Source organism: Drosophila eugracilis, unplaced genomic scaffold, assembly GCF_018153835.1.
Source record: "Drosophila eugracilis isolate 14026-0451.02 unplaced genomic scaffold, ASM1815383v1 contig_2088, whole genome shotgun sequence".
NCBI lineage: Eukaryota > Metazoa > Arthropoda > Insecta > Diptera > Drosophilidae > Drosophila > Drosophila eugracilis.
The window spans coordinates 4,721,515-4,746,863 of NW_024572964.1; the positions used below are offsets into that span (position 1 = coordinate 4,721,515).

The window sequence follows — 25,349 nt, forward strand, 5'->3', positions numbered from 1 at the left end:
GACGTCGCCGTTGCTGGGTGTTGGCATTGTGGCAACTTTTCAATGAACTGTAATTGAAACTGAAATGCAAACTGTGCCGTGCCGCTAATTGCCAGCAGCTGCAGCCCGAAAACCGGTTAACTGGTAACTGAAAACTGGAAGCCAGGAAACCAAAAACCAGAAGGCAAACAAACTGCAACAGCAGCGCGTAAACAGCATTTAAATGTGTGGCATGAATAATTTATGATTTTTCTTGCGTTCGTAGTTAGTTTTTCATTTCGTTCGTAGTTCGTTGAAGCATGCTATTTAACCCAAAAAAGAAAACCCCAAAAAAAAACTGCATGGCATGGAGCAGCTAAGTAGATCTCCCAGGATCTCAGAGCACTCAAAAAAGACGGAAACACAAGAACCAGCTCCCAGAAAAATCTAAAAAAAAAAAGAAAAACAAAAAACAAACACACCAATTGGCTAACTGCTGATCGAGCCGAAAAGCATACCCCCAATTAATTTCTCTCTTATTGTTCGATTTATCGTATTCTTGCAGATACACAAGCAAAACATTCACATGGATTTCTCTATTGTAAGTCGCACCAATTTGGACAATGCCCAAAAAAAATAAAGAAAAATGACAGAAAAAGATCCCCACATCCTACAGCCAAAATCAAACAGAAACATACACAAGACACAAACACAGCTACTTTTTAACCTGTTACAAAATATACTCTACTTTCTATGTGTAACTCTATCGCTAACTGAAATGTACTATCTATGAGTATTTACTGAGATATTTCCTTTTAATGTATGCACACTCCTTGTTTGCTTGTATTTCTATTTCGATTTCCGTCTCCGCCTTTATTTTCTCGATGAGCGCACCTAAGTATGCTACAGTTTTTTCCCATGCTCCCCAAGGGAACAACATTTTGACTTTTACGAGGCGACGAGGGCCCCATCGAAATTATGGCGCGTCTCAAGTATCAATAAGCAAAATGGGCGACTTGTTGCCCCCCCAAAAAAAAGAACGAATATCTCGCACAAAACTTCAATTTTTGGCTAAACTTTAAGTAATACGAGTACTACGTAATGAAGATATGCCTTTTTTTTCTGCTCAGCATTTTTTTCCGACATTCTGTCTGCGATTTTTATATGCGCCATGCGGAGGTCTTTCGTTTAAGGATTTTTTCATTCTTATATTTTTTTTTCTTTTCTGATGCTGAGCGCATTATTCATGTAACAGTCTTGACTTTCCTCCCTGAACAGGGCCCAACGGAAAGCGAGGAAAATACAAAACGAATTTATAGCTTAAGCCTTAATTTGCAGCATTTGCTTTGAGCACTTGATTCCATCCAGCTACGTTACATGTATTTATAAGAAAATTTCTCGTTTTCTCGCCACGTTCTCTCGCAGCGGACGAGGAAATCAGCGATAAGGCATCAACATGCGGAAAATTGCTAATATTTCTCTCCGTGGCTCTTGTGATAATGACGCTACCATTCAGTCTATTCGTCTGCTTCAAGGTAAGTAATGCATTAAATTTCATGCATTTTTAATGGGTTTCTAATTACATTATGTTTTATGAGCAACAGCAAGTGAGAACGGAAAAATTAATATTTATGAAGCTTTAGCTTCGATAGTTTGACCCATGGCTTTTGTTTTAAACAAAATTTAAACCACATTTTATGTTTAACAATAAGTTTTGTTCCATTTAAGCGGATTAAGAGAACTTCTTACACATTTTAAGCTCATTACGGATTAACAGATTTGTTTGCAAATAAAAAGAAAAATGTTAATTTAAGTTAACAAACTCATTAGCAGCAATGAGGTTTTATTTGGTACTTCTTAACATCCTTTAATATAATTTTTATAAAATATATAAAGATTTAATGATAATTTACCTTAATTGCCTTTAATGGTAAACAATTATCATTCCCAGGGTAACTCTAGATTCTATCCCTTGCATTTCCTCAAGTTTCAATTTCATTTCATGAACATTTCACTCACGTGCCACATTTTCCAGGTGGTGCAGGAGTACGAGCGCGCGGTTATCTTCCGTTTGGGTCGTCTTATGCAGGGCGGTGCCAAGGGCCCAGGTGAGTACTCAGCGGTGCAGTTTTACTGGGTGAAAAACAGTGGGTAGGAGTGTGCAGGGAAGCTAAGGGGGTAACGATTCTATGCAAATTTTAGTGCCGCTCGCTGGCGACAAGAATTTGTGTTAATTGCTGCACTTGCTCCAAATTAGCGACTCTGGGGCGCACCTCAGCCTCTGTCCGTGTGCTCTGCTTTTGTGCTCCCATTCCGAGGTAGGAAGAGATTAGGCAAATCGAGGTGAACTTCTCTCACAGTCATGACACTAGTTTGCATAATTTTTGAAGTATTTCCTGGCCACAATGATTTTCTAGAGCAAGATGAAGCACTGAAAATGATGGCTTGTCTTTTGTTGAAAACTAAAATGATCTTGGAACATAGTGGTAGTTAAAGTTAGTTCCTCTTAATATAGGATTTATACCATTATACGGTTCTGCCTATAAAATATTTCATTTATGATACCAGAACGAACTATTTTCTACCTACACTTCATAGTGTTATTCTGTTTTCCCTGTTAGCCAGTGTAGTTTCCTCAGTATCTCGTAACGAGCGTTTAAGCCATCTCGACCATAATTGCAGGTATCTTCTTCATCCTGCCCTGCATTGACTCCTATGCCCGTGTGGACTTACGTACCCGCACCTACGATGTGCCACCGCAGGAGGTAAGTTCCGCCAACAGTTCCGGATGGGACCGAAAAACCAAAAACCAAAAAAAACGCAGTCACAACCTGCAATGGCAGACACATAAGCTGCCATCTTCGATGTTGTTGTTGTTGTTATTAACCACCAGAAGTGGAAATCTTTTTAGTTTATGTTCTTGAAAAAGTCCCCTCCAAACCCACACGACCACATACACATGACAATTTTAAAACGATGCCAACTAAAGCAGAAACCAATTAAACTTTTAGCTTTTGCCACAAGTTATTCCAGCCGACACGTTTGTTAACAACCGTTATATACATAACTATATATATATATAAATTCTTTTTGGTTGCATTTTCTGGTTTTTTGTGTTTTCTTTGACCAAAAATAAAGGATACGAAATAAACACACAGACACACTTATACCCAGTTAAAAAGATACAGATTTTGGCCCTGTTGGCGGAATCCGCAAGAGAAGCTTGGCTGAGCACAGCCGGAATCTGAGTTGTTTTGTGGAAACTGCTGACAGGACACCCACACACATATATACAAAAAGCCACACAAACACCCATTACACACATATACAGATACGTACACTCACAGAGATATAGACACAAGGATACAGGACGCGCAACTGGAGCGTGAATTACGCATACGCAACGTTGTCTTCTCGTTTCTTTGACTTTTCCCCCCCCTCGTTCTTGTTGTCGTCGCATGTCACGGTGTTTACTTTTGGTTTCTACTTTCTTGTTCCATTTCTTTTCGGTTTTGATTTTCTTCCCACTGCAGCCTCTCTCTTTCTCTGTGTCTTCCTGCTATCCCCCTCTATCTATCTCTCTACATACACTCTATATCTATATCTATATCTATATATCTATGTCTATGGCTATCTGTATTTATTAACGTATCTATCTCCACTTCCCAACCAGCTAAGAAACCTCCCTTTCTAACCACTACAAAACAAAAACCAAAACTAAAAAAAAAAAACATCATCAACAGCAAAGTGAAAGAAAACCATTTTTGTAAACCACATTTATAGTTTATTTAATTTTGTTCGTCCCACCATTTCGAGTGGCTGCAGTTCATTTTGTTTTTATCCGAACAAAAAGAAAAAACATAAAAAGAAAGGAAAAAGTGGTTCTAACACCCACAACCGCACACACTTACTAACACACATACTAATACATTGCTCTCTCTACTCTCTCTCGTTGTTGTTGTTGTTGGTAGTCTTGTTGTATCCTATATAAATACCATATATATAAATATATATACTTTAAATACTTTGTATGGTACTTGTTGTCGTATTCAAGTTGAACAATGTTGCAGAATTTTTATTATTATTGCCATTGGTGTGCACTCAACCACACTGCCACAACTCACACACACACACACACACACACTCTTACACAGAGGAAAAAATCACCTGGCCACACACACACACACACTGATACACTGGAGTCTCATCAAGATACGCGCTCCATTTATTTTTGGGAATTTTTCATCCTTTAGTTCGCTTACTTGATCTTTTATCCCAATCAAGCCCAACCCCACGAAAACCCCACCGAAAGAACCCCACACATTTCTCATTTTTACCTGTGCATATTTCATTGTTCGCTTGGCAGACTTAAATGAAATATGGCGATGTGAAAAAAGCGAGGCTAAAGTGAATTTTAAGATAGAAATAATGGTAACTGGTTCGATTTCAATCCGCTGGCTTTTACAACATCTTGCTGACGTCACGTGGAGCAAACTCACACTCATATACAGAAACTCACACACAAAAGCCAAAAAAATATCCCCCGTTCTTTATTATTTTTGTTCCTTTTTTTTTGCATATCCGCCAGCATTTTCGTGTTCCATTTGAGTTTGTTCGGTTTTCTGTTTTCTGTTTTTTTTTTTGTGTAAATCGCATGAAGGCCACTGCAGCAAGGATAAAAAAAAAAAGAAATCAAAAAGAAAGAAAAAAAGAACTGAACAAAATCCCGAAAAACCATCTCTCGTTGACGTTGTTATTATTCACAAACAGCAAAAGACACATACAAGCCCAGATTTACATACACATTCACCCGAAAATCTCCCTTTTAAGTGCATACGAAATGCGATTTTTGCGCATCATTTCGTTTTACTTTCATTTTTCATTTTGGTTTTCTTTTCCTTTTGAATCGTATCGTTATCGTAATCGTTATCGTAATCGTATTTAGTTTTTGATGTCTTTTGAACATTAACTTCAAGTTATTACAATTTGCATAGTTAAAGCTCTGATTGTCTCCTGCAATTAGGAATGAATGAAAAACCCAAAAAAAAAAAAAAATTAAAACAAAAAATATGAAAAAAAATATCAAAGCAAAAGTGCCAGAATGCATATCAACTGAAAATTCTATCTCTCTCTATCTATCTCTCTGTGTTCAGCCGAGCACCACATATGCATATGCAAAACGAATTGGTGGGCGGGGGCGGGGCAAAACCACAAAAGAACTGTACGCATTACGCATTGGCTCTCTCTCTCTCTCTCACACGCACACATAACCCCCTCTACCTCTATAACTATCTCTCTCTCTGCCTTTCTCTCTCTCTGTTTGTCACTCACTGTCTACCTCTATCTCTGTCTGTCCAAAAAGAAAACTTGATGAAGAAATGAATGTCAAATGTTTGTTCACTGAACACAGGGTGCAGCACTCACACTAACTCAAATTCCTCAAGACCAACCCACCTACACAAAGCCAAGCAAAGAACACCAGAAAACACAGTAAAAAAAAACCCAAAAAACTTTAGGTCTTGCGTAGCTTAAAATGCAAGTGGAACCCCATTAAAAACCAAACAGAAACACTCTTAATTGCACCCCCTACCACTCACAAAAATTATAATCTGTCTATCTATATACCTCTCTCTGTCTACAACATCTGTCTTGCTCACTCTCCTGCTAAGCAGCCACAAACCGATCTCTCACTGTCTCTCTATCTCTCTCTCTCTCTGCCTAATCTATCTATATGTCTCTGTCTCTATCTGACTGTCTATCTTACCCACGCTCTATATATTAACTATATAACTACCTGTCTCTCTCTCTATCTCTGTCTGTCTCTATATATCTACATATATATTGATTTTGTTTTATGAGCTATGTAAGTTTTGTTTAGCAAAACCTTATATAAGAACCGGAACCAAAAACTATCAACCAATTACCAAAGCAAAACCCTCAAAACAATTCACACCAAAAAAAAAAAAAAAGAAAATTACTATGAAAATGCACTTACTTGATAAACCCCCCACTCTCCCCTGTTCGGTTAAGCGTTCGAATAATTTTTGAGAGCATGCTAAATATATATTTCCATAAATGTCTATTCTAAAAAGCTTTCTAACTGTCTTAAACGAAAATAAAAACGAAAACGAAAACAAAAACAAAAACAAAAAATACAAACCATACCAAATACCAGCCACAGATTGTTTACAAAGTTGGTAAAAACTAGAAAAACAAAAAGTAAAAATCAAAATATAAGTAAACCACACAAAAGATAACACACACACACAGACATCAAACATTTGCCATTTAGTTTACACGATCGCCCACACACACACACACACACCTTCATGAACAGCTTTTAGTTTTTACAAAGACATAGTCACCACCCCAAAGAAAAAAACAATTAACCACCCCGTCCAAAAAGAACAACAACAATTATGTATTGTAAAACTAACTAATTAAATCGTTAAAATTTGATTTGTTTGAGCACAAGCGAAAGGACGCACCCCTCCCAATATATAAAATGCAAGAAAACACATTGTATATATGCGATATATATATCCGCACAGCGAATATACATATATACATATAATGTCGAGTTCATCTATGTGTGTTTTGCGTGGTTTAAGCTGTTAAAAAGTGGTAACTCAACTCCTGCACGCATGCAGGCCAAAAAAGCCAAAAAGCCAGAGCATTAGAAAAAGAAAACTAACTACCAATTAGCGCCGCCCGCCCGCCAAATAAAAAAAAACGCGCTAGTATCGTAACTGTAATTGTGACTATAATATATATAGTAGCTATATAGTATGTGAACAGCAAGCTAAAGCTAGAGCTAGAGCAAGTCCCAGCATCACAGCATCAGCATCAGTAGTTGCCCCCTAGATTAGGCTATAGTTTACTCTAAGATACTTAGATACCAAAGTTCGGAGCTCTAGCTATATATCTATATATATCTAAAAAAGAAAACCCAATGAATTAAAGGCTAATCAACTATATTTCCGACTAACTCTCACTCTTTCCAACTGTCGCTCTCTCTCTCTATCACTCACTCAGCTGTAGTCGGTAGCTCAATGAAAGACATTTTCAGTTGAATCCCATTGAAAAAATACAAAAAAAGAAATTGAAAAACAATCAAAATCGATTCAAGTGCTGACCCAGCATAAACTGTGCAAATTGTAATAAATAACCTAATTATGTTTATTGAAAACTCATTAGTTTAGGTGTTACAGTGTATAAACTATCGTTTGGAATTTTCATTTCATTCACTTCCGATTCCCCCCTATTCTATCTCTATATATCTCTGCTCTTGTTTCCATGGTTTCATCATTGATTCCCCAGAACGTTTGCTCATTCAATTCTAATCTGTAAAATGCAATGAACAAGCGACTTATCCCACCCACTCTTCTGCATCACTCCACTCCACCTGAAAACACAGCTCACAACCACCACCCATCCACTACCACCCACAAGAACCCACCGCCCAATTGCCACCCTTCAACTATTGTTCGAAATAATAAGCCATTGTTCGAGCCAAATTGATTTAGAGCTTCGTCCATGGACAGGCAGCAGGCTTTGGTTCTCCGAACGGCATTCATAATGAAGTGAATCGTGCATGATTATGCGAAGGTATGCAGAGCGAAGGGCCCAGATCTACTATATTTTCCATACAATGCACACACAATGCCCAATTGAATTTGTGGATTATTTGTTTAAGCCAGCTTTTTGGACCTAGTGCAAGCTGAATGAGGTATGTGAATCACAAAAATGCTTGCAGGCCTAATTGCTAACTGAAATCGGAGATTAACAGGTTCTTCCCTTAGTTAAGCATACGCACTGTTGTGCCAGCTGCAAAAGAAAATTTAATACCAGTTTAGTTTTAGTGAAACAAAGGAATTTATAGTAAATAAAATGAAAAACTGCCTAAGAGAAAGCCAAAATTAAAATCAATAAACATGGTTTTATGACTGCAATATAACGCATACGCCCCGTGGCAGCAGTCCAGAAACTTCTTTATTACCTTAGTTAAAAGCTTGTTAAATATCGTAACAAAAAACAAAAAATAGCTTCATTTTATAATAAAACTACTCCACCCTCGGCTTTAAACTTTTCAAAACGAGCACCATTTATCCTCGCCGAACAAATAGAATAAATCTTGCCAAACTCAAATGCATAACTGGATTTGCTGGAATATTTTCTAGCCAGTCTTTTTACTTCTCCAGAATCCTGCTGTGGCTGCTGCTCACATTTCAGTTGATTCACATGCAAAATGCTAGAGATTTGCCTTGCCGAAAGTTCGCCCACAAAAGGCGGAATAGGCAAAGCATGGAAAACCCTCGAAACTGGCCGAGTGGAAACGATGACACTAAACAACATTGACACCACAGCTTCAGCTTTGTAGAGAGGCCGTAAAAAGCGGTCTAGACTACGCCGAACAATGTTTGGGCAGGTCATAAAACGTAAAGCGCTCCGTCGTTGAGGGAGCAACTTTTTACCACTGCTATATACACACACGTACTTGTGTGCAAGTGCGGGGAGTTAGTTGGGCATAAGTTCGGCCAACTTATGCGAGCAGGGCCCTCGGCCGAAAGAAGAGAAGAAAAATAAAATTTCGAGAATTCGATTTGGGCATCATGAACCGTAGCTGACACCATTGGGGCAGGGCCACTAAACTTGCGGTCAGAATGGAATAATCCACAAGAAATGTGTACATAACACCGCCCACGACCCCGTCACATATATCTCTATTCCCCTGTACCAAACCAAACCAAACCAAACCAAACCCCTTTGCCACACTATTTCTCCTCCCCTGCTAGAATGTAAGACCTTTTCTACAAACGATTTAATGCCTCTTTGGTTGTTGAGTTTGATTAACTTTTTGAGTTTCGTACTTTTTCGGCTTATAATTTGCGCCGTTCACACGTGTTCTTGTATAATTTGTTGAACCTACCAACTCTCTGTACCATATCTTATACACTGTAACCTCCAAGCTGTTGGGTTTGCTCCACGTATCGTTATTGCGCAGATAATCGAATCCCACTCGAGCACATAAAACTTGTGTCGGCAAATTGCTAGGATAACTCTCGCTGCCACCGAATAAAGTTCGCTGAATGCAAAACAATGTGAAAAGGCTTTGGGACTTTGGGATGCGCACAAAGATGCACAGCAACACGAACACAGATACACATTCAAATGCAAAATGCAAAATGCAAATGCAAAATCCAAATGCACAGACACAGATGCAATAATCAAAATGAAAGCACTGCCTTTGTGTGTGTGTGTGTGTGTGAGCAAAAGTGTGAGTTTGTGTGTCTTTCGGCATTGTCGGTCCTTTGGTCTGTGGCAAAACTTTTGCACTCCCTGCACTTAGTTCTATTAGAGAAAAGCGACCCCGGCAAAAAGAAGCCAGCAAGGCAGCCAGCCAACAACGTTCGAGTCAAGTGCATTCGCATTATAGCAACCTCTTTCTTGGCTATAAAGTGCACAGCACAAGCTGGCCAGCCACCGATACTGATATACAGATACAGATACAAAATGCTTAGCTTATCACCATAGTACCACCCACATGTGTATATATACTCGCGAATTTTCAAAGCGCGTCTATTTGTATATACGCACATTTTTTCTTGTACGTCTGTGAAGGTGTTTGTTGGCAACAATAACAAGCGAATAATAAAAATAACTAACAGACCCAACTACAACAATAGCAGGAACAATAGAGAAAGCAAAAAAACAAAAAAGTTAAAAAAAAAAGCAATGTCCCCAAACAAAATACCCACTGCATCTTGTAGGTTCTCACAAAGGATAGCGTTACGGTTTCGGTGGATGCAGTGGTTTACTATCGGGTATCAAATGCAACGGTCTCTATCGCGAACGTGGAGAATGCTCACCATTCGACCAGGCTACTGGCACAGACTACTCTACGAAACACAATGGGAACTCGGCATTTGCATGAGATACTCAGCGAGCGTATGACGATTTCCGGCACAATGCAGGTGAGTTCAAAACAGTTGACAGTTGCCAGTTGGCCCGGCCCGCCGACAAAGTCTCTCTCTCCCCCATCTCTCTAAAAACGACGCGACTCCATCGAGCTGCTCTTCCTCTAATTTACTTAGTATGCCGTCATAAAGAAATATACATAGAAAGAAAATTAATCGGGAACGAAAAATATGAAATTATAAACTAGAAAAAATAGCTGTGTGAACTTAAAGCATCATTGTTCTTGGTTGGTTTATCATTGGGACCACCCTTTAAGCACCCGTTTCAAATGCCACTTATCTCGTCTTCATTCCTAGAATTTTCTTCCTGTGCACAAAGGAAACGAGAAAATCCACGCAGAATAAATGCAGCCAGGCAGTCAGCTACTTGCCAGTTCCTTCTGCTGACAGATGACATTTAAGTCTCTCCTACTAATTATGCAGCATAAACCTTAAAGTTTTGCGGTGAAACTCCGAAGGCGAAATATTAATTGCAAAATTTAACAGCTGCCAAAGGCGAAGTCTGTCTGGGCTCCGTGCCTGGCATGAAAATAATCTCAGAGCCAAAGCGTTTTTTCATAGCTACAAATTGAAAAGGCAACCCGGGCCGGGGAGGCGAGCGGTGACTATGAAGTTACGAGCCGCATATCTTAGCAGCTGCCAACTTAACCCAAATTCTATGGCAAAAGTCTGGTGGTAGCAACGGGTAGTTCGTTTTATTTATTTATTTTCCATGCCATATGAAAAATAGTTCAAAATCAGGCGAAAATCTCGAGCAGCATCAGCATCAGCGGTGCACGTCGATGTGCAAACATGTGCAAAATGCCAAGTTGCCATGGCTCCACCTCCTTGGACTCCCCGCTCTTCTCGACGATGCCGAGTGCTGCATTTTTAGTTTTTCATTTCAAGGATGCTGCACGACCCACAAACAATGTGTGGAAAAATGCAAGGATGGCAAGGGGAGAGGGTTGGGAAATAAAAGCAAAACCGAAACAAAACTGTTAACGACCTGAAAAACGCGTGTAAACAAAAACTAATGTATTTTTACTGCTATTTCTCACACGGCTCATCCACCTACTAACCGTCCAAACTAACCAACCAACCAACCAACCAAACCAAACCGACCAAACCAACGTCTACACCCAACTCAACCACCACCTGGCGTCCAATCATAAACAGGTTCAACTCGACGAAGCCACCGATGCCTGGGGCATCAAAGTTGAACGTGTTGAAATGTAAGTAGCACAGCTTTTTTACCCCCACACACACATATACACAACCAAACAACACTTGCAGTAGTGGCAACCTGGAAAAGTTTCTATGTCAAGCTATAAAAGTAATGTTATAAACGTTTCACCTCGCCAAGTCGAAGTTGATATGCTCTAAAGGATATGGCGAGCTTTGCTCTTTAGTGCTATTCATGGGGTGATTTCTTTAAACTAAATGGATTAGTTTTAGTGTTTTTCGATTTTTACATCCCCACTTTAGGGACAGTGTTAAGGGGAAATCTATATTGTGTTCTAGTTAAACGGTTTTAAGAGTTGACAGAGATTTCTAAAATTTAGCAGCTGGTAAATAAGGTTAAAGAGGTCTGCTCCACTGACACATTTGCATGCCAAATTAAACTATTTTGGGAAGAGTTTTTCCATTAGAATTTGGAATTCAAAGTTAATATTTAATGACGTTTTCATGGGAAACTAAAAGTGTAAACAGATAAAACAGAAAACTTGCTACGACTTTAATTAGTTTACCTCTTAAGCTAACTATTTTCCTTTATCAAAGAATACAAGCCGTTCTTCGTTACATTTTCATCTAACAAATTGAGTATCCCCCTTCAGAGCTTCTATAATAACGTTATGAAATCCCAGAATGCCCCCTCTTATTTGTGCTGACTAAGGTCTCCAGAGTCTTCCGAGTAATTCCCAGCTTATATAACATTTAAATTGGCTAGTTTGAGCCCCGCCAGCACTGTCATAGCCCCAGCAAGGCCACAGCACTCGAGTTTGTTGGTTATTTGTTTTATTTGTTTTACCATTTTTCCGGGCATTTATCACAATAACGCTGCCTGATGGGCGGAAAGTGTGGGAGCTGCTGCCCTTTGTCTGCTGTCACCGAGGCCCTGTTGTTATAATTTATTATTCGCCGTTCACGTGCGGGGGGTTTGGTGGGTGAGAGGGGGCAAGTGGCTACTTTGTCAGCTTCAGTTTTTCGCAGCGCCAAGTGTGTGACGTTGGCATGTCAAATGCTCATACATGGCCAACAATATGGCGGCCTAGAAGACCCGGCTGGTGCTGCTGCTGTTGGTGTGTTGGCCATGTCAAAACAGCTGCAACAACTTGACGTGTTGTTGGTAATATTATTGTTGTTGTTGTGGTTATGCTGCGGCTGTTACCTTTATGAACGCCCCCAGCCCACCGAAAAAGTTGCCACTTCAACTCCCCCAAATGGCAAAAACTTGGCCGTTTTGCCATGAAAACGTTTTCATTTTATGGCAGTTGTTGAATTTTTCATTATTGCATCTCCTTTTGACTCTCCTTGGTTGTGTTGTGATATTGATCAGCTGGTTTATAACTTCCTCAAATGGCCAATAAAGCGATGCGAGAAATTGCAGTGTTTATGAGTTATATAACTCGATTTGAATTTTCGACAAATAGCGCGATATAAATATCACTTGATAAATTAAACTTCACGCTTCGTTGGTCGTAAAAAATGTTTTCCGCGAACGCATTTGAATTAAAGATGCTACATTACGCTGAGGGCCACATTAGCATCCAGCTCAGCACATTTGGGTTGATGGCTTCAATTTTATACGCAAATTCCTGAGGAAAAACACTTGGAAAAATAAATCTTCAAATTTGAGATTTATCATGGTTTTTACCACTAAAAAGTTAAAGGATCATAACCAGCAAAGACTTCTTGAGGTATATTAAGATTCTCGTTAGCATGTGAGGCACATTTTTCTGAGTGTTGAAATTTTGCGAATGCAAAACTTGTCTTAGCTTTGAATTAGGAGTATTTCCGCTATCTGCAAGTCACGCTGGCTAATCTCATTTTCTCCATCGACCGAGCAGCAAGGACGTGCGCTTGCCAGTGCAACTGCAGCGAGCCATGGCCGCCGAGGCAGAGGCTGCCCGAGAAGCCCGCGCCAAAGTCATCGCCGCCGAAGGAGAACAGAAGGCGTCGAGGGCACTCCGAGAAGCGTCTGAGGTGATTGGCGATTCGCCGGCTGCACTTCAACTGCGTTACCTTCAGGTGGGTCACTGACATCTCCATTTATCTGGGGGTGTTAAAGAGGATTTCTTATTGATTTACAACCTTAAATCGTTTTAGACACTCAATACCATATCTGCGGAGAAGAACTCGACCATTGTTTTCCCGCTGCCCATCGATTTAATAACGTATTTCCTCAAGACCACCGAGGCCACCACGCAACAGAATGCCCGTGCAGCTGCGGCAGCTATTGGCAATACACCGCCGCCCTTGCAACTGGCGCCGCAACAGCAAATGCAGCAGCAACAACAGCCGCAGTACCAGCAGCAACAGCAACCGCAGCAGCAGCAACAGCAGCCGCAGCAATACCAACAGCCGCAGCAACAACAGCAGCAACAAGATCAGCTGTATCAACAAGGGCAGCAGATCTCATCAGCCATGTAAATCAGCTTAAGATCATAAAAGGTTCGGCCTTGTCGACTCCAAAATGCCTTGCACAAAGTCAGCAGAATGTGCTGGGGTTATGCTTGAAGTTTGTTTACAAATATACTTCAGGGATATCGAAACATCTTTATCTTCTCATGAAAAATAGTTATTATATCGATAGAATAAACATGTATTGGGAACACACGCATGTTTCTTCGGTCGTTAATATAGGGTTTCATTTCTGAACTAAATATCTCACGTCAAACTTAAGATGTGTATTCCGGTACACATTTTAAGAGATACTTAGCTTCGGCGATTGGAATTGAGATAAGTATTTTTAATGAGGAAATATAGATAAATGCATTTTCCTGGAGTTGATGACAAACAAACTTCAAAATTTAACTCATAATTTACTTGTGCAGTTCATTTTAAACTTAAACCAAAAAAAAAAAACAACGGAAACAACGATTCATGAGAATCAAAAACTTAGTTCATAACACCGATAAGTGCGATTCGAATGCGTTAGCCGACAGCAGATCCTTTCGGAAGGAAGTGATAAGGGATCTGTGGTCAAATAGATACGAAAATACAAAAGCCTAGAATAGTTTCATACGAGACGAAAGATAGAGTTTAATATTTGTAGCTTTACGACCAGAGAATGCAATTCTAAATATTAAACGTAGTTCTAGCGGTGCATTGAGATATTACCACACAACATTCAGAATCAAAGTAAAATACTTATTGTCAGAAAAATATAATACTTTAAACGGTCTGCGGATCGCTCAGGTGAGAATTCTAAAACCAACCAGTTTTGAAAGTCTCGAATTGCAAAATTCGTAATAGTCAAAAATGGTTGGTTTGGTTTTGTATTTTCACTCCGAACGCTGAGTGATCCACTGATCGTTGAACTTTTTTATTTACCTTCAACGAAGGTCCATTTCCTTAAATGATGGTTAAAGTATTTAGTTAATATATAATTTAAATAAACCTCTCTACCCCCTTATGATGAAACTACTCAAGTAAGGAAACGGGCCTGCGTCGAAACATAATATCAAGGCGCTTGTAAATGTTTTTCCTGTTAATTATTGATGTATTCTCGATTAGAGTGCGCTTTGCTGTATACTTAACAATGAACATCAGTTAGCCGGTATACAGCAAATGTACTGATTTCCATAAACCAATTAAAACTTTATAGGACTTTAATAACTCTAGTTACGAGCAGTTGTACTTATATGGTACACCCCAACATTCCTACTGTTAATCTGTTTCAACTGGAATTAATCCAGTTGTTATATAGACCGATCGATCAAGTGGTCTTTAAAAACTGTTACAAGTTAGTTAAACCCACAACAAGTATCGGTCGAATCAATGTTCGTAGGTCCAAAATACGAATGCCAAACAATAAATAAGAGTAATACGAATTTATTGTACATACAATAAACAAATAAATAGAACAATTAAGCATTGAACGAACCATTAATTAAAATTGAATATTCCTATCGATATTCACAATATATACAAACACACACACAAACACAACAATAAAAGGAAGAATTGACGTCAAGCTCTCTCTCAAAGTAGCAAGTGGCTACTTAACAGCGTTAGTAGTAAGTCTCAGTAGATATCGGACAGAAACGGACAGAAGAAGGAAGGAAACTAAAGTGAGATGTATCTAAAACACAAAATCGTTTACTTTTTAGCGCACTTCATGGATTAAACAAAAAACAAAGTGTTATTGAATTAATTATATATACATATACAAACATAACGAATTACATATTATGTACAATTTTGCCTTTGAACAATTTTTAAACGGAAACGATTTCATTATCCACATACGATTTAGATTATATGTGTAAAGGAACAATAAAAATTTCTTCAACTTTTTTGGTATCCAAAAAAGGAAAAACAAAAGGCTTTTATTTCTTATTAAATCAGATAATAAACTGGTAAGTATTTAAAGTCAAGCCCCATAACCATAATGAAAACGCACACTTCTTAGTTATTACATATTTTTCAATTTTATTAGTTATTATCATTATTATTTGTATTATGCATTACACACCTAACCGACTTAACGGACACATTTCCATCATTTTTCATCGGCTAAATTCAGTTTCCATTCATATTTGCTTCGTGAATCTGCGTATTATAAACCATTATCCGCCCGTACATGACAATTCTCGGTTGTTATTTCTATAATTATTCATTCATCAGACATTGCAATTCGTGTGTGTTATTATTAGGCAATAACCGATGTCAGCGCATGCAACACGCCTATACCCAGGCAAAAGGCTGAAAAATTTTTTAAATCTTTCAATTTGATTGCCGCAGAGTTTGTATAAAAAATTTGTGAAATTTTGTGTTCTTGTTGTGGTTAATGCCTCGCGTGCCGCTTGCGCCGCCAATGGCTTTTGTTCTTTGTTTGTTTTTTGTTTTTATTTTACGTTTCAGCTGCCGCAAAATCATTCATTATTAGTTTTGTCGGTATTATGGATTCAATTTAATTTCTCGTTTATTTCTACATGTTATGTCAAGTTTATATACAAAAATTCATCAACTACGCTAAACAATTTCAGTTTTGCCTGTGAATTATAACAATATTTTAATTAATTATTTGCAGTGATTCCGTTGTGATTACGTTTGAATGCAATTTCATACAATGATTGGTTGTTCTTCTTGTTAGTTTTTTTTTGTTTAAGCCTGGTTATCCTATAAACTGATCTCTGTCTGTGTTGTTTACGTGTGAAATGCTTTGAGTTGCCGTATAAATCTTCTTTACAAATACATATATATCTCAATACGAAATGCTAAACTTTGGTTTTATGCTACAGAATGTGCACACAATGGCCAACACAATATATGCTATATGTAATGTACTATATCGATGAACGACAAACTAAAACTATAACAAAAATCAAATAAATTAAAAGAAGTCTCCTCAATCGATGTTCGATTCATGTGTGTGTGTGTGTGTGTGCTGTATCTTTTAAAGGCTAAGATAGGTGTGTATAAGTGTAGTGTGATTGATTGGTTGATACAGTACAGATCGGTTAGAGTCATTATCGTCTGATATTTTGCATTTGAAACCCTTAAGATAGCAGTTTATCCTTATGGCTTGAGTCGGGCTATTGATTTGGGCTGCACACGCAAGGAACAGCAGGTCTGGAGAGGAACTAAATGCGGGCCAACGCTGCAGGTTGTACATCAATAGATATAACTAGACTACATGGACAGTGCCCAATCGTGTTGCTTGTGCTTAAGTATACGAACAAAGAATAAACAATAATTTTGGCATAAACTTAAATGTACTATAAACATTCATTGGTTCAATTGCTAACAACGAAATATGTGAAATGCTTTCTTTTCATCTTCTTTTTATCTTTTCAATGATTTGTACAAAATGCGTTTTTTTCGTTTTTCTTTTAATCTAGCCTCAACTATGCGAGGGAGAAGCAACTTATTATGTTTTCTGGTTTTAGATCGTTTATATTTTCTGACTTGGAAGTAGAGACGAGGGGTGGGCGCCACCTTATAAGTAAATGCCATCATTGGAGTTTCGCATTAGCAACAATTTGAAATACGTAAATGTTCGTTTTCACGATACGGATTGATTGAGTCAAATAATACTTGGCTTAGTCGATAGTCGTGGGTGTGTGTGAGTGGAAAGTATCAGAAGAAACTATTCAGCAGAGGGAGGAGGTTAAGTTCAAAAAGTTCTAGTCATAGATTGGATTGGATTGGATTGTTGTTTATATATAAAACCTAAGCACCGATTAAAGTAGCGTTAAATTGTAGCTGTATTCGATTTGAAATTCAATAGAGTTGCCACCGATTACTGTTCTTGATTTCTTGGTATCATTTTTCGGCCCGTTTTAGTTTCTGGTTTAAGCTTAAAAAACTAGTTAAATACTTTCTATTTCCATAGTACATACAGTTAGGTATATAAATTATAAAATAGTTTTGCGTGTAAAATATAAAATTTTGTTTTTCCGATTTCGTTTTTTTTTTCGTTTTGTTGATTTTTTTTTTTTTTTAGTTGGTTTCTGAATTGTTTAGATACGCTTAAACACATACATATACCATACATATAGAGTTCATGTGTGTTGGTTGGTTGGTTGGTTGGTATGCAACTATGCCATTAAAAAGTCTTAAGAATTATAGTAAATATGCATATAAATGTATAATATATGTATAACTTTATATACTATATATATATATTTATATATCGTACGTGTGTGTATGCGTGTGAGAGAGTGTGGGTGATGTGAGTGATTAGGCTGGACTCTGTTTAGTCTTGCACCTCTCGATACGGCACCTCCGACGTGACCGAGAAGGACTCGAAGTAATGGTTCAAAAACTCGAATGTCGGCCGCTTCTCGGGCACAGCATCCCAGCACTGAAGCAGCAGCTGATAAATGTTGTCCGGGAAATAGTGATTCGTTGGCTTCGGCATACGGAAACCGCGCTCGATGTTCTCAATCACCTCGCGACTATGCATTCCCGGATAGGGCACTTGTCCATAAGTAAACAACTCCATCAGCAGAATGCCATAAGACCACACGTCCGACTTGATCGAGAACTTGCCATAGATGATTGCCTCGGGCGCCGTCCACTTGACCGGAAACCGTGATCCCTGCTTGGGGCAGTACTCATCATCGGCGATAACACGCGCCAATCCAAAATCACAAATCTTCGCCACATTATTCTCTCCAATCAGCACATTACGGGCAGCCAAATCGCGATGGATAAGCTGCTTGGACTCCAGATACTCCATGCCGCTGGCCACCTGGGTGGCTATATAGATGAGATCCTCAAAGTGCAAGTAGCGGCCATCGCCTTCGCGCAAAAAGTCTAGAAGACTGCCCTTGGACATGTACTCCTGCACGATGTAGATGGGCTCCTCCTGCAAAGAGACATTACCATTAGTAACTAATATTTATGATATATTAATCTCACTTACCTGTGAGCAAACAGCATAGAGGGCCACCAGGCGGTTGTGGCGGAACTTCTTCATAATTGCAGCCTCCTGAAGGAAAGCAGCCGTGGACATGGTTCCCTCACGAAGAGTCTTGACCGCCACATCGATGCTGTTGCGCCACTTGCCGTAGAAGACCTCACCGAAGTTGCCGCGTCCCAATTTACGCAGCAGCTGAATCTCAGAGCGTGGAATCTCATACTTATCACGCAACTCCGGTCCCAGGTCCCACATCTGGGGCTGCGGTTTGGGGCAGGGACGCGACAATATGTGACAAAGGCCAAGAGCGTTTTCTTCAGAGATAGGGAATTAATCAATAGGTTTTCCATTCTCACACTTATTGCTATCTCTATACTCACTGCTATATGCCATGACCAAAGCCTGAAGCGAGGGGAAAGTCTGATTGGTGGCTATGTAGTAGCCACCATTATCCAGCGGCTTGATGCGGTAGTGCTTGACATGGTAACCACGTCCATCCTCCCAATCCTTCACCGACAGCGAATAGCCATTGGGATTGTGCTCTGAAGGTCGCACAAGGAAAGTGCCACGCGGATTTTCCTCGGCCAACAGCAACTTGTCTGCCTCCTTTCGTAGCACGTTCTCAAAGAACCAGCTGGGGAAAGATTTTAATATTTGATTATTTCTATGCTTAAAGAAATTAAAGTGATTTTTGGAGAATTTAAGGAAGCACCTTAAAAATCACATAAATTTAACAGGAGACAGGCACTTACTCTTCGCTGTTCACGCTGCGCTCCTCGGCCACAAAGTTGAGCGGTATGAGGCCCTCCTGCCGGGTTGTCAGATTCACAACGCGCCACCAATCGGACTCGGTGTCGTCGATGACCTCCATGCGGTCGCCCTTCATGAAGCTCAGATCGGATTCATCGCGGGATTTATAGTCGTATAGGGCCACGACTACGCGCTTGAGCACGACACCAGGAACGCCGGCTGTAAAAAATAAAACGAAAGCGAAGGATGAGGCAAGTGAGGTCGAGTTAGTGGCAATTTTCGTCTGGCTGGGCAAATTTGATTTGCGTCCTTAAATTGCAATTTATGGCGACAAATTGGGAAATAATATTTTTTTTTAATATTTGCTTTGCCTATTTGACTAACCAATTTGCCATGGCCGAAACTTAATTAGAATTTAATGAGTTCAAGTAGGGGAGAGATGATGGTGCCAAATTTGCAAATTGCAAATTGGATAGCATACTTTTTTGGGGGCCGGGGCGCCATAAACAACGAAACAATTTCATTTTGGTTCCTCGAACCCGAACGCTGCCAAGCCACAATTTTTGGCACTGACTTGCATTTGGCTAATTGATTTAGCTAACAGCAAGGCAACGCATAAATAAACTTCTCTCGCCGCTTTGCCAGTTGCCTTGGCCCCTCTCGAAGCCCTCCAATGCATTGGCCCTTTCCCTGGTTTAAAAACCCTTCTGAAACTCATACCTCCCCTCTTCATTACCACACCCATGCCGAATGCAATGTTCGTGCTGACAAAACAAAGGCGGCACAAATCACTGGCCAAGCACTCAACCTCTTTATGGGTTTACACGACCTAAGCGGCTTTACAGCCCATACAGTCGGCTATATGCTGCTATAAGGCAATGGTACTGTCATGTCACGGATAGAAATGCCAGCAGTTAATCGGCTGCCAGCGAGGTCTGCATTCTCAGCTAGTGACAGGTCAGATCAAAATAATTCTGTCATTTCAATGGTACACTAATGTGACAGCTATATGATGGTAATACTAGTCAAAGGGGTCAACTTAAACCATACTTAATGAACATATTAATTGCTCTCCTTGCAAAAAGCCAATAGTTTGGAATGGTTTCTAGGCAACTTAAGAAATTAAAGAATGAATTACTTTATAAGCTACTTTAGCTTAAAATAAAAATGTGTGTCACTGCTCTCAAAATAACCTCCTTTATTTGCATTGCTAATTTGTTCTTTACTGGAATTTTCCCTTGCTGAATTTACTTGTGGCAAATATAGCAACCCCATGGCAAGCTTGGAAAACTCTTTCTCAGCTGCAACTCCTTGTCCAATCCTCTAGGGTCTCGTGAACGCAATGTCGTGTCATATGGTATGCAATATCGCCGTCAAGGTGGCATTAAGCCAACACCAAGAGCAGCTGCCCTGTCCCTCTCCTCTTTTATGGGCCACGCAGCCGAGAACTGGTCAAGGTTAACGACTGTCATCGTATTACCACTGCAAATATGAGAATTGCGTTGCCACCTGGCAAATGACTTGACTCCACCTCTGAACCTCCTGGGAGGCAAACTCTAATTATGGAAGTGGGGTAAGGTAAGGGTACCAAGGGTACTAGATGACTTGGATGAACGTTGGTTATGTGGCAGGTTAGTTAGTTGCTTGGTTGGCTGGTTGCCTGGCTGCCCCGACTGCCTTGCTTGCCATTTTATGCAAACACAAGGCCAACCAGCGGGTAAAAGCCAATCTCTGTGGCAGGCAAAAAGTCAAATTGCTAATTAAAAGCTGGAATTATCACTCCACCCACAAGGCACAGGAGAGTAACAGCCAACAGCTAATTACTAATGCATGATAATATGTAAACAAACAGTGGAACTTCAACATCATTAACTTCCTTAATTCAGGATTTAATTAATCAGAAACGAAGTTGAAAAAGTTTAAAGTGGTGGGTAAACCGGACATTTCTATAAAAATTAAATCAGATTTTAAATGATAAAGTTTCTATAGCGTATAGTTTTACAGAGACCTCACTGTAATTACTAATGGACGATAATACGCATATTAGATAGGGCTCTAATTCTGGGAAATACTCACTTGGTGTGGTGCGGGGCCTGATGATATCAACGCCACCCTTTCCGCCGATTTTCAACGGACCTCGATGATTGGGATCGGGGGTATAGCGCGAATCCAGCGAACCCCCGTTATTGTGCTTTTGGCCGAGAACGCCGCCCATGTTGCCGCCGCCGCTGCTGTTGATGTGCGTCTGGCCAAAGGTATAGTCGGATTTCTTGTAGCCCCCAGTGGGATAGGCCAGTGCCAATTCCTGATCCTGTCGCTTGCTGCAGCATTGGTTGCCCATGGCTTAGTCAAATATCTCCTGGCGCAAACTCCTGATCTTGAGCTTTTCCTGGCTTTTATCCTTTAAAGTTTATCTATTATTTTTTTTATTATTATTTCTATAAATTATGTTCCTATATATTTTGTTCAGCTTCAGTTGGGGCAACACATATTTTGGCAATTAACGAGTTGTTCTTAATAAGAATATTTATAAATTTGTTGCAGCCGTGTTTGTTTGTTGTTCGATTTACTTTATAGTAAGTAGTTTAAACTATCAGTCAAGTTGGTTTATGTTTTTTTTTTGTTTTTCGTTTGGGCCCCTGCCTTTAAGTTTGCATCAAAAGCTGCAAGTGGAGGGCATTTGCTTTAGTTCATCTATCAACTGCTACTGCTAACTGTGTGTTCTTCTTGGCCGAGCTGCAAAAACGCATTTCGTTTTGTGGTATATAAAAAGTGTCCAATGTTGCTGGTTGCCAGTTGCATTCACAGTTGCAACTGCTGCTCCTTGATTGCTACTTGTTGGTTGATCCTTGCGGTCTGCGTCTGTGTCCTGCCAGCAATTTCAGCCAGCGACCGTCTGCACATTGCTGGCCGTCGGTCGTCAGTCACCTGTGAGCCAAAATGAAAGTAAACAAAAACGTAGAAACCAAAATTAGTTAGTGTTAATAAATATTCATTAAATAAACATTTTCAGCCAGACAAAGGACCCTCCGTCCACTGACCCGTGTCCACTCAGCCGGACAGTTGCCTTTTGCCAATTGTCCCGGCATCCTGTGGCTTCCTAAACGTTTTTGGCACATTATTACACTTGACTTGGCCAGCAGGCAAGCGTATTCAGTTTATGCACTGAAATCCCCCATGTAGATTCTATTCTGTACTCGCTTAAAGCAGCTTTGGGTTCATCAGCCCCTTGCATTAGAGATGCCCAGAGATTTGCATATTAAATTAAATATTACACGTCACTTTTAATTGGCATAATTTGCTTGATTTTACCTATTTATTTGGTTATAAATTGTTTGATATCCGATTTAATTAGATTTATGCGAGTGCCATAAGATAGCTACTTTAATTAGCATTCTTTACCTGGCATTTGTAGAATTTATATCTGCCATAAAAATAACAATAAAATTATTCACAAAATAGCCATTGAGTTTCCTTTTATTGCATCTTTATAGGAATTTCGTTAATCTTACTTAACAGCTTCTCCAATATCTGTCACGAAAGATAATGTTTAGAGTTTCTAGGACTTATTTATAAACCTTATTTTTGCTTCACACATTTATCTCAATTAGATTTCCCAAAGGACATCTCTACTATCACTATTCCCGGCTTGGAAAACTCATCACTCTCGTCTGCCGGAGGCCAACAGTCGCACACAACCTTTCGACGATGCCACAATAACCACAATACACCAAATGCAGGAGCAACAGCAACATCAACCGCTGCAACAACTGCAGCAGGAGAAGCAACTGCAACAGCAACCATAACAACAAGAACCAGGACAACAGCGGCGGCATCCAACCAACCATTTGAAAGGTTGCCAGCTGGGCAGGCTCAACTTCACTCCGCCCCGTATAGCCATTGTCTATTGACTCAAGCCTGGCAGGCATCTGTTTATTGTTCAATTGGATAATTATGGTCTCCAATGCAGAGTTGAGGATGGCATGGGCGTGTTGTTGTGAGGCCAAGGTTGAGCCACTCTCGATGGCTCTTCCTGCCACTGCCAGACACACACACTCATACACACTCCCTTGACAATCTAGATTGCTGCTGCAGTTTCCAATTTTAATTGTTATTGTTGCGCATTTGTTCTGTGTGTGCGCAGCTGGCATGAAATTGTCGCTCCGCCGGCAGTTGCCAGGATGCATTTGCGGCATTAGCTAATATCCTGTCATTGTTCCGGTCCGCCTGGCATGGCATGCCGTCAATTATTAAAGCCATGTTTATCCCAGGCCTCAAGTGAGCTCTCGGACATCTCTTAAATCCTTAGCAAACAAAAAGGGTGCACTCGGAAAAGGAACATTTCCCCTGATTTTTGGGACTCCAGATTGAGTTAATCACCCATAGCTGAGGGAAATGGTCATATCATTAAAATGCAGTAATATTTTAGCCTATTTTTCGGATGATCCATCTCACTTTTAACTGTATTTATCTACATTTTCTTTCAGTGCATTCAACTGAGGCATTAAAATGCCAACCAAAATGAAAATGGTGGAAAGTGTGACTGACTTGACAGCATAGAGAGGGCCAGCAGAGAGGGCAACATTGCCTAAAGTGTGGAAATTGTGCCAGGACATTTGAACTGTCTGAGTTTCGTCGGCGCGACGTCTGCGTTTATTGTCCCCTCAACTTGATAAACAGAGAACGTGTGGAGGGCTTTAAAATCCGCCAACAACAAGCATAAAACTTTGAATGGATTTACGTTCGTTTGGCCATAAAAAGTCAAAGTTTGTTTTTCGGCGAGTTCATGAACCCATTCGCACAGCAACAACAGCGAAAAGTTCCAAACGGGGGTCAAGCAACCTTTATTTTTGGGGTCGACGTCAACGAAACAGAGTGGCCAGCATTGAAGCTGCAATAATGTTGGGAAATTCTATACAATTACGTCCGCCAGCTTTATGAGATGTACTTGAAAAGTCACTGACTGGATTATTTTTTTTTACTACCCGACGTTTAACAAAGAGAGCAACAGTTGAAGGGCTGGCGATGGGATGGAAAATGATAGGATAATACGGTAATAATGTTATCAGCAGCTTATAAAGATGATTTAGTGTTTTTTTTTTTAGTATCTAAAGACTTTTCTTTGTTCTTTTTAGGAAAAAGAAAAATGTTACTGAATAAAAATCAATACTTTGCAATATATTTTGTTTAATTCCCTTTTTTGTGTAGGGTATTAACATGTCCCTGCAATGTGAATGCCATAAATCCCACTCTATAATAATATTCCCACTTCAATACTTTTTGGGGTCCCTCCCCCAGGACGACAGGTGGCACACAGAGGACCTCTGAAGACTGTGCCACAGGACGAAACGATTTATAACCCCAACGCACTGGCATATCAAAAACTCAATGCAAATGGTTGATTGGGGATTTCTGGCAAAGAGTTGGAATCGAAACAGTATATCATAGCTGATGGGTTGATGGCCAGGCTAACGAAAAGTAGAACTGCCAGTTACCAATTTTTGGGTTTTCCACCGCTGACAAGCGTTTCAGTTTCATTTGCGTGTGTTTGTATATCTACCATACGTACATGTGTGTGTTTGACATGAAAATGTAATTTTCTAGTTTTTGGGGGGTAGAAGGTAGAAGAAAACGAGTCATATGTTGTGGGTTGTTGATGGCTGTGTTGTTGCAACTCGAGCAATGAATTTCCATTGTTCAAGTTGACAAAACTAAATGAATACTTAATTGGATATTGCGGCTTTGAATGCGATAGAAAGACGGCAACACGAATATGAAAACCTGGCAGTTATGATGCGAGCTTGTGGTTGTGTCAAGATGTGAAAATAGAAAATATGAGGTCAATAAATCTGGGTCGCTAAGCCAATTATTACTAATTTAACGAATTGTGGGAGCAAACATAAATCTAAACGTTTTCGATTCATTAATTTGATTACCTAATATAAAATTATTTATTTAGTTGGACCACAGAATAGTAAATGGATTTTAAAATTGGTTTTCTCTTCTTAAATTCAATTCAAATTGAACTATTTATTCCCAGACATAAAATCCAATTTATACACAAAGTCATAGTACAAAAAAGGCAATCAATG

The 25,349-nt window shown here is 39.7% G+C and overlaps 2 protein-coding genes across 10 annotated transcripts in view; one reads left to right on the top strand and one right to left on the bottom strand.

The window, feature by feature from the left end:
- Positions 1 to 15,819, top strand: part of LOC108107737 (band 7 protein CG42540) — a 36,875-nt gene extending 21,056 nt beyond the window's left edge. For 4 of the 7 annotated variants that reach the window (XM_017215392.2, XM_017215390.2, XM_017215391.2 and 1 more), the window contains 8 exons: positions 524 to 559; positions 1,384 to 1,493; positions 1,994 to 2,066; positions 2,641 to 2,723; positions 9,729 to 9,932; positions 11,094 to 11,149; positions 12,986 to 13,166; positions 13,245 to 15,819. In XM_017215392.2, the coding sequence (XP_017070881.1) occupies positions 524 to 559; positions 1,384 to 1,493; positions 1,994 to 2,066; positions 2,641 to 2,723; positions 9,729 to 9,932; positions 11,094 to 11,149; positions 12,986 to 13,166; positions 13,245 to 13,568 (1,067 nt within the window). In that variant the 3' untranslated portion in view covers positions 13,569 to 15,819. The remainder of the gene's footprint in view (positions 1 to 523; positions 560 to 1,383; positions 1,494 to 1,993; positions 2,067 to 2,640; positions 2,724 to 9,728; positions 9,933 to 11,093; positions 11,150 to 12,985; positions 13,167 to 13,244) is intronic. The other 3 variants (XM_017215393.2, XM_017215389.2, XM_017215394.2) reach the window with 1 other exon arrangement.
- A 1,461-nt stretch (positions 15,820 to 17,280) lies between these two features.
- The window catches only part of LOC108107736 (tyrosine-protein kinase Src64B), a 34,000-nt gene continuing 25,931 nt past the window's right edge, over positions 17,281 to 25,349 (bottom strand). For 2 of the 3 annotated variants that reach the window (XM_017215386.2, XM_041817943.1), the window contains exons 4-8: positions 21,334 to 22,185; positions 19,260 to 19,476; positions 18,888 to 19,141; positions 18,514 to 18,824; positions 17,281 to 18,456 (exon numbers count right to left, since the gene is read on the bottom strand). In XM_017215386.2, the coding sequence (XP_017070875.1) occupies positions 17,842 to 18,456; positions 18,514 to 18,824; positions 18,888 to 19,141; positions 19,260 to 19,476; positions 21,334 to 21,598 (1,662 nt within the window). In that variant the 5' untranslated portion in view covers positions 21,599 to 22,185 and the 3' untranslated portion in view covers positions 17,281 to 17,841. The remainder of the gene's footprint in view (positions 18,457 to 18,513; positions 18,825 to 18,887; positions 19,142 to 19,259; positions 19,477 to 21,333; positions 22,186 to 25,349) is intronic. The other variant, XM_017215387.2, reaches the window with a different exon arrangement.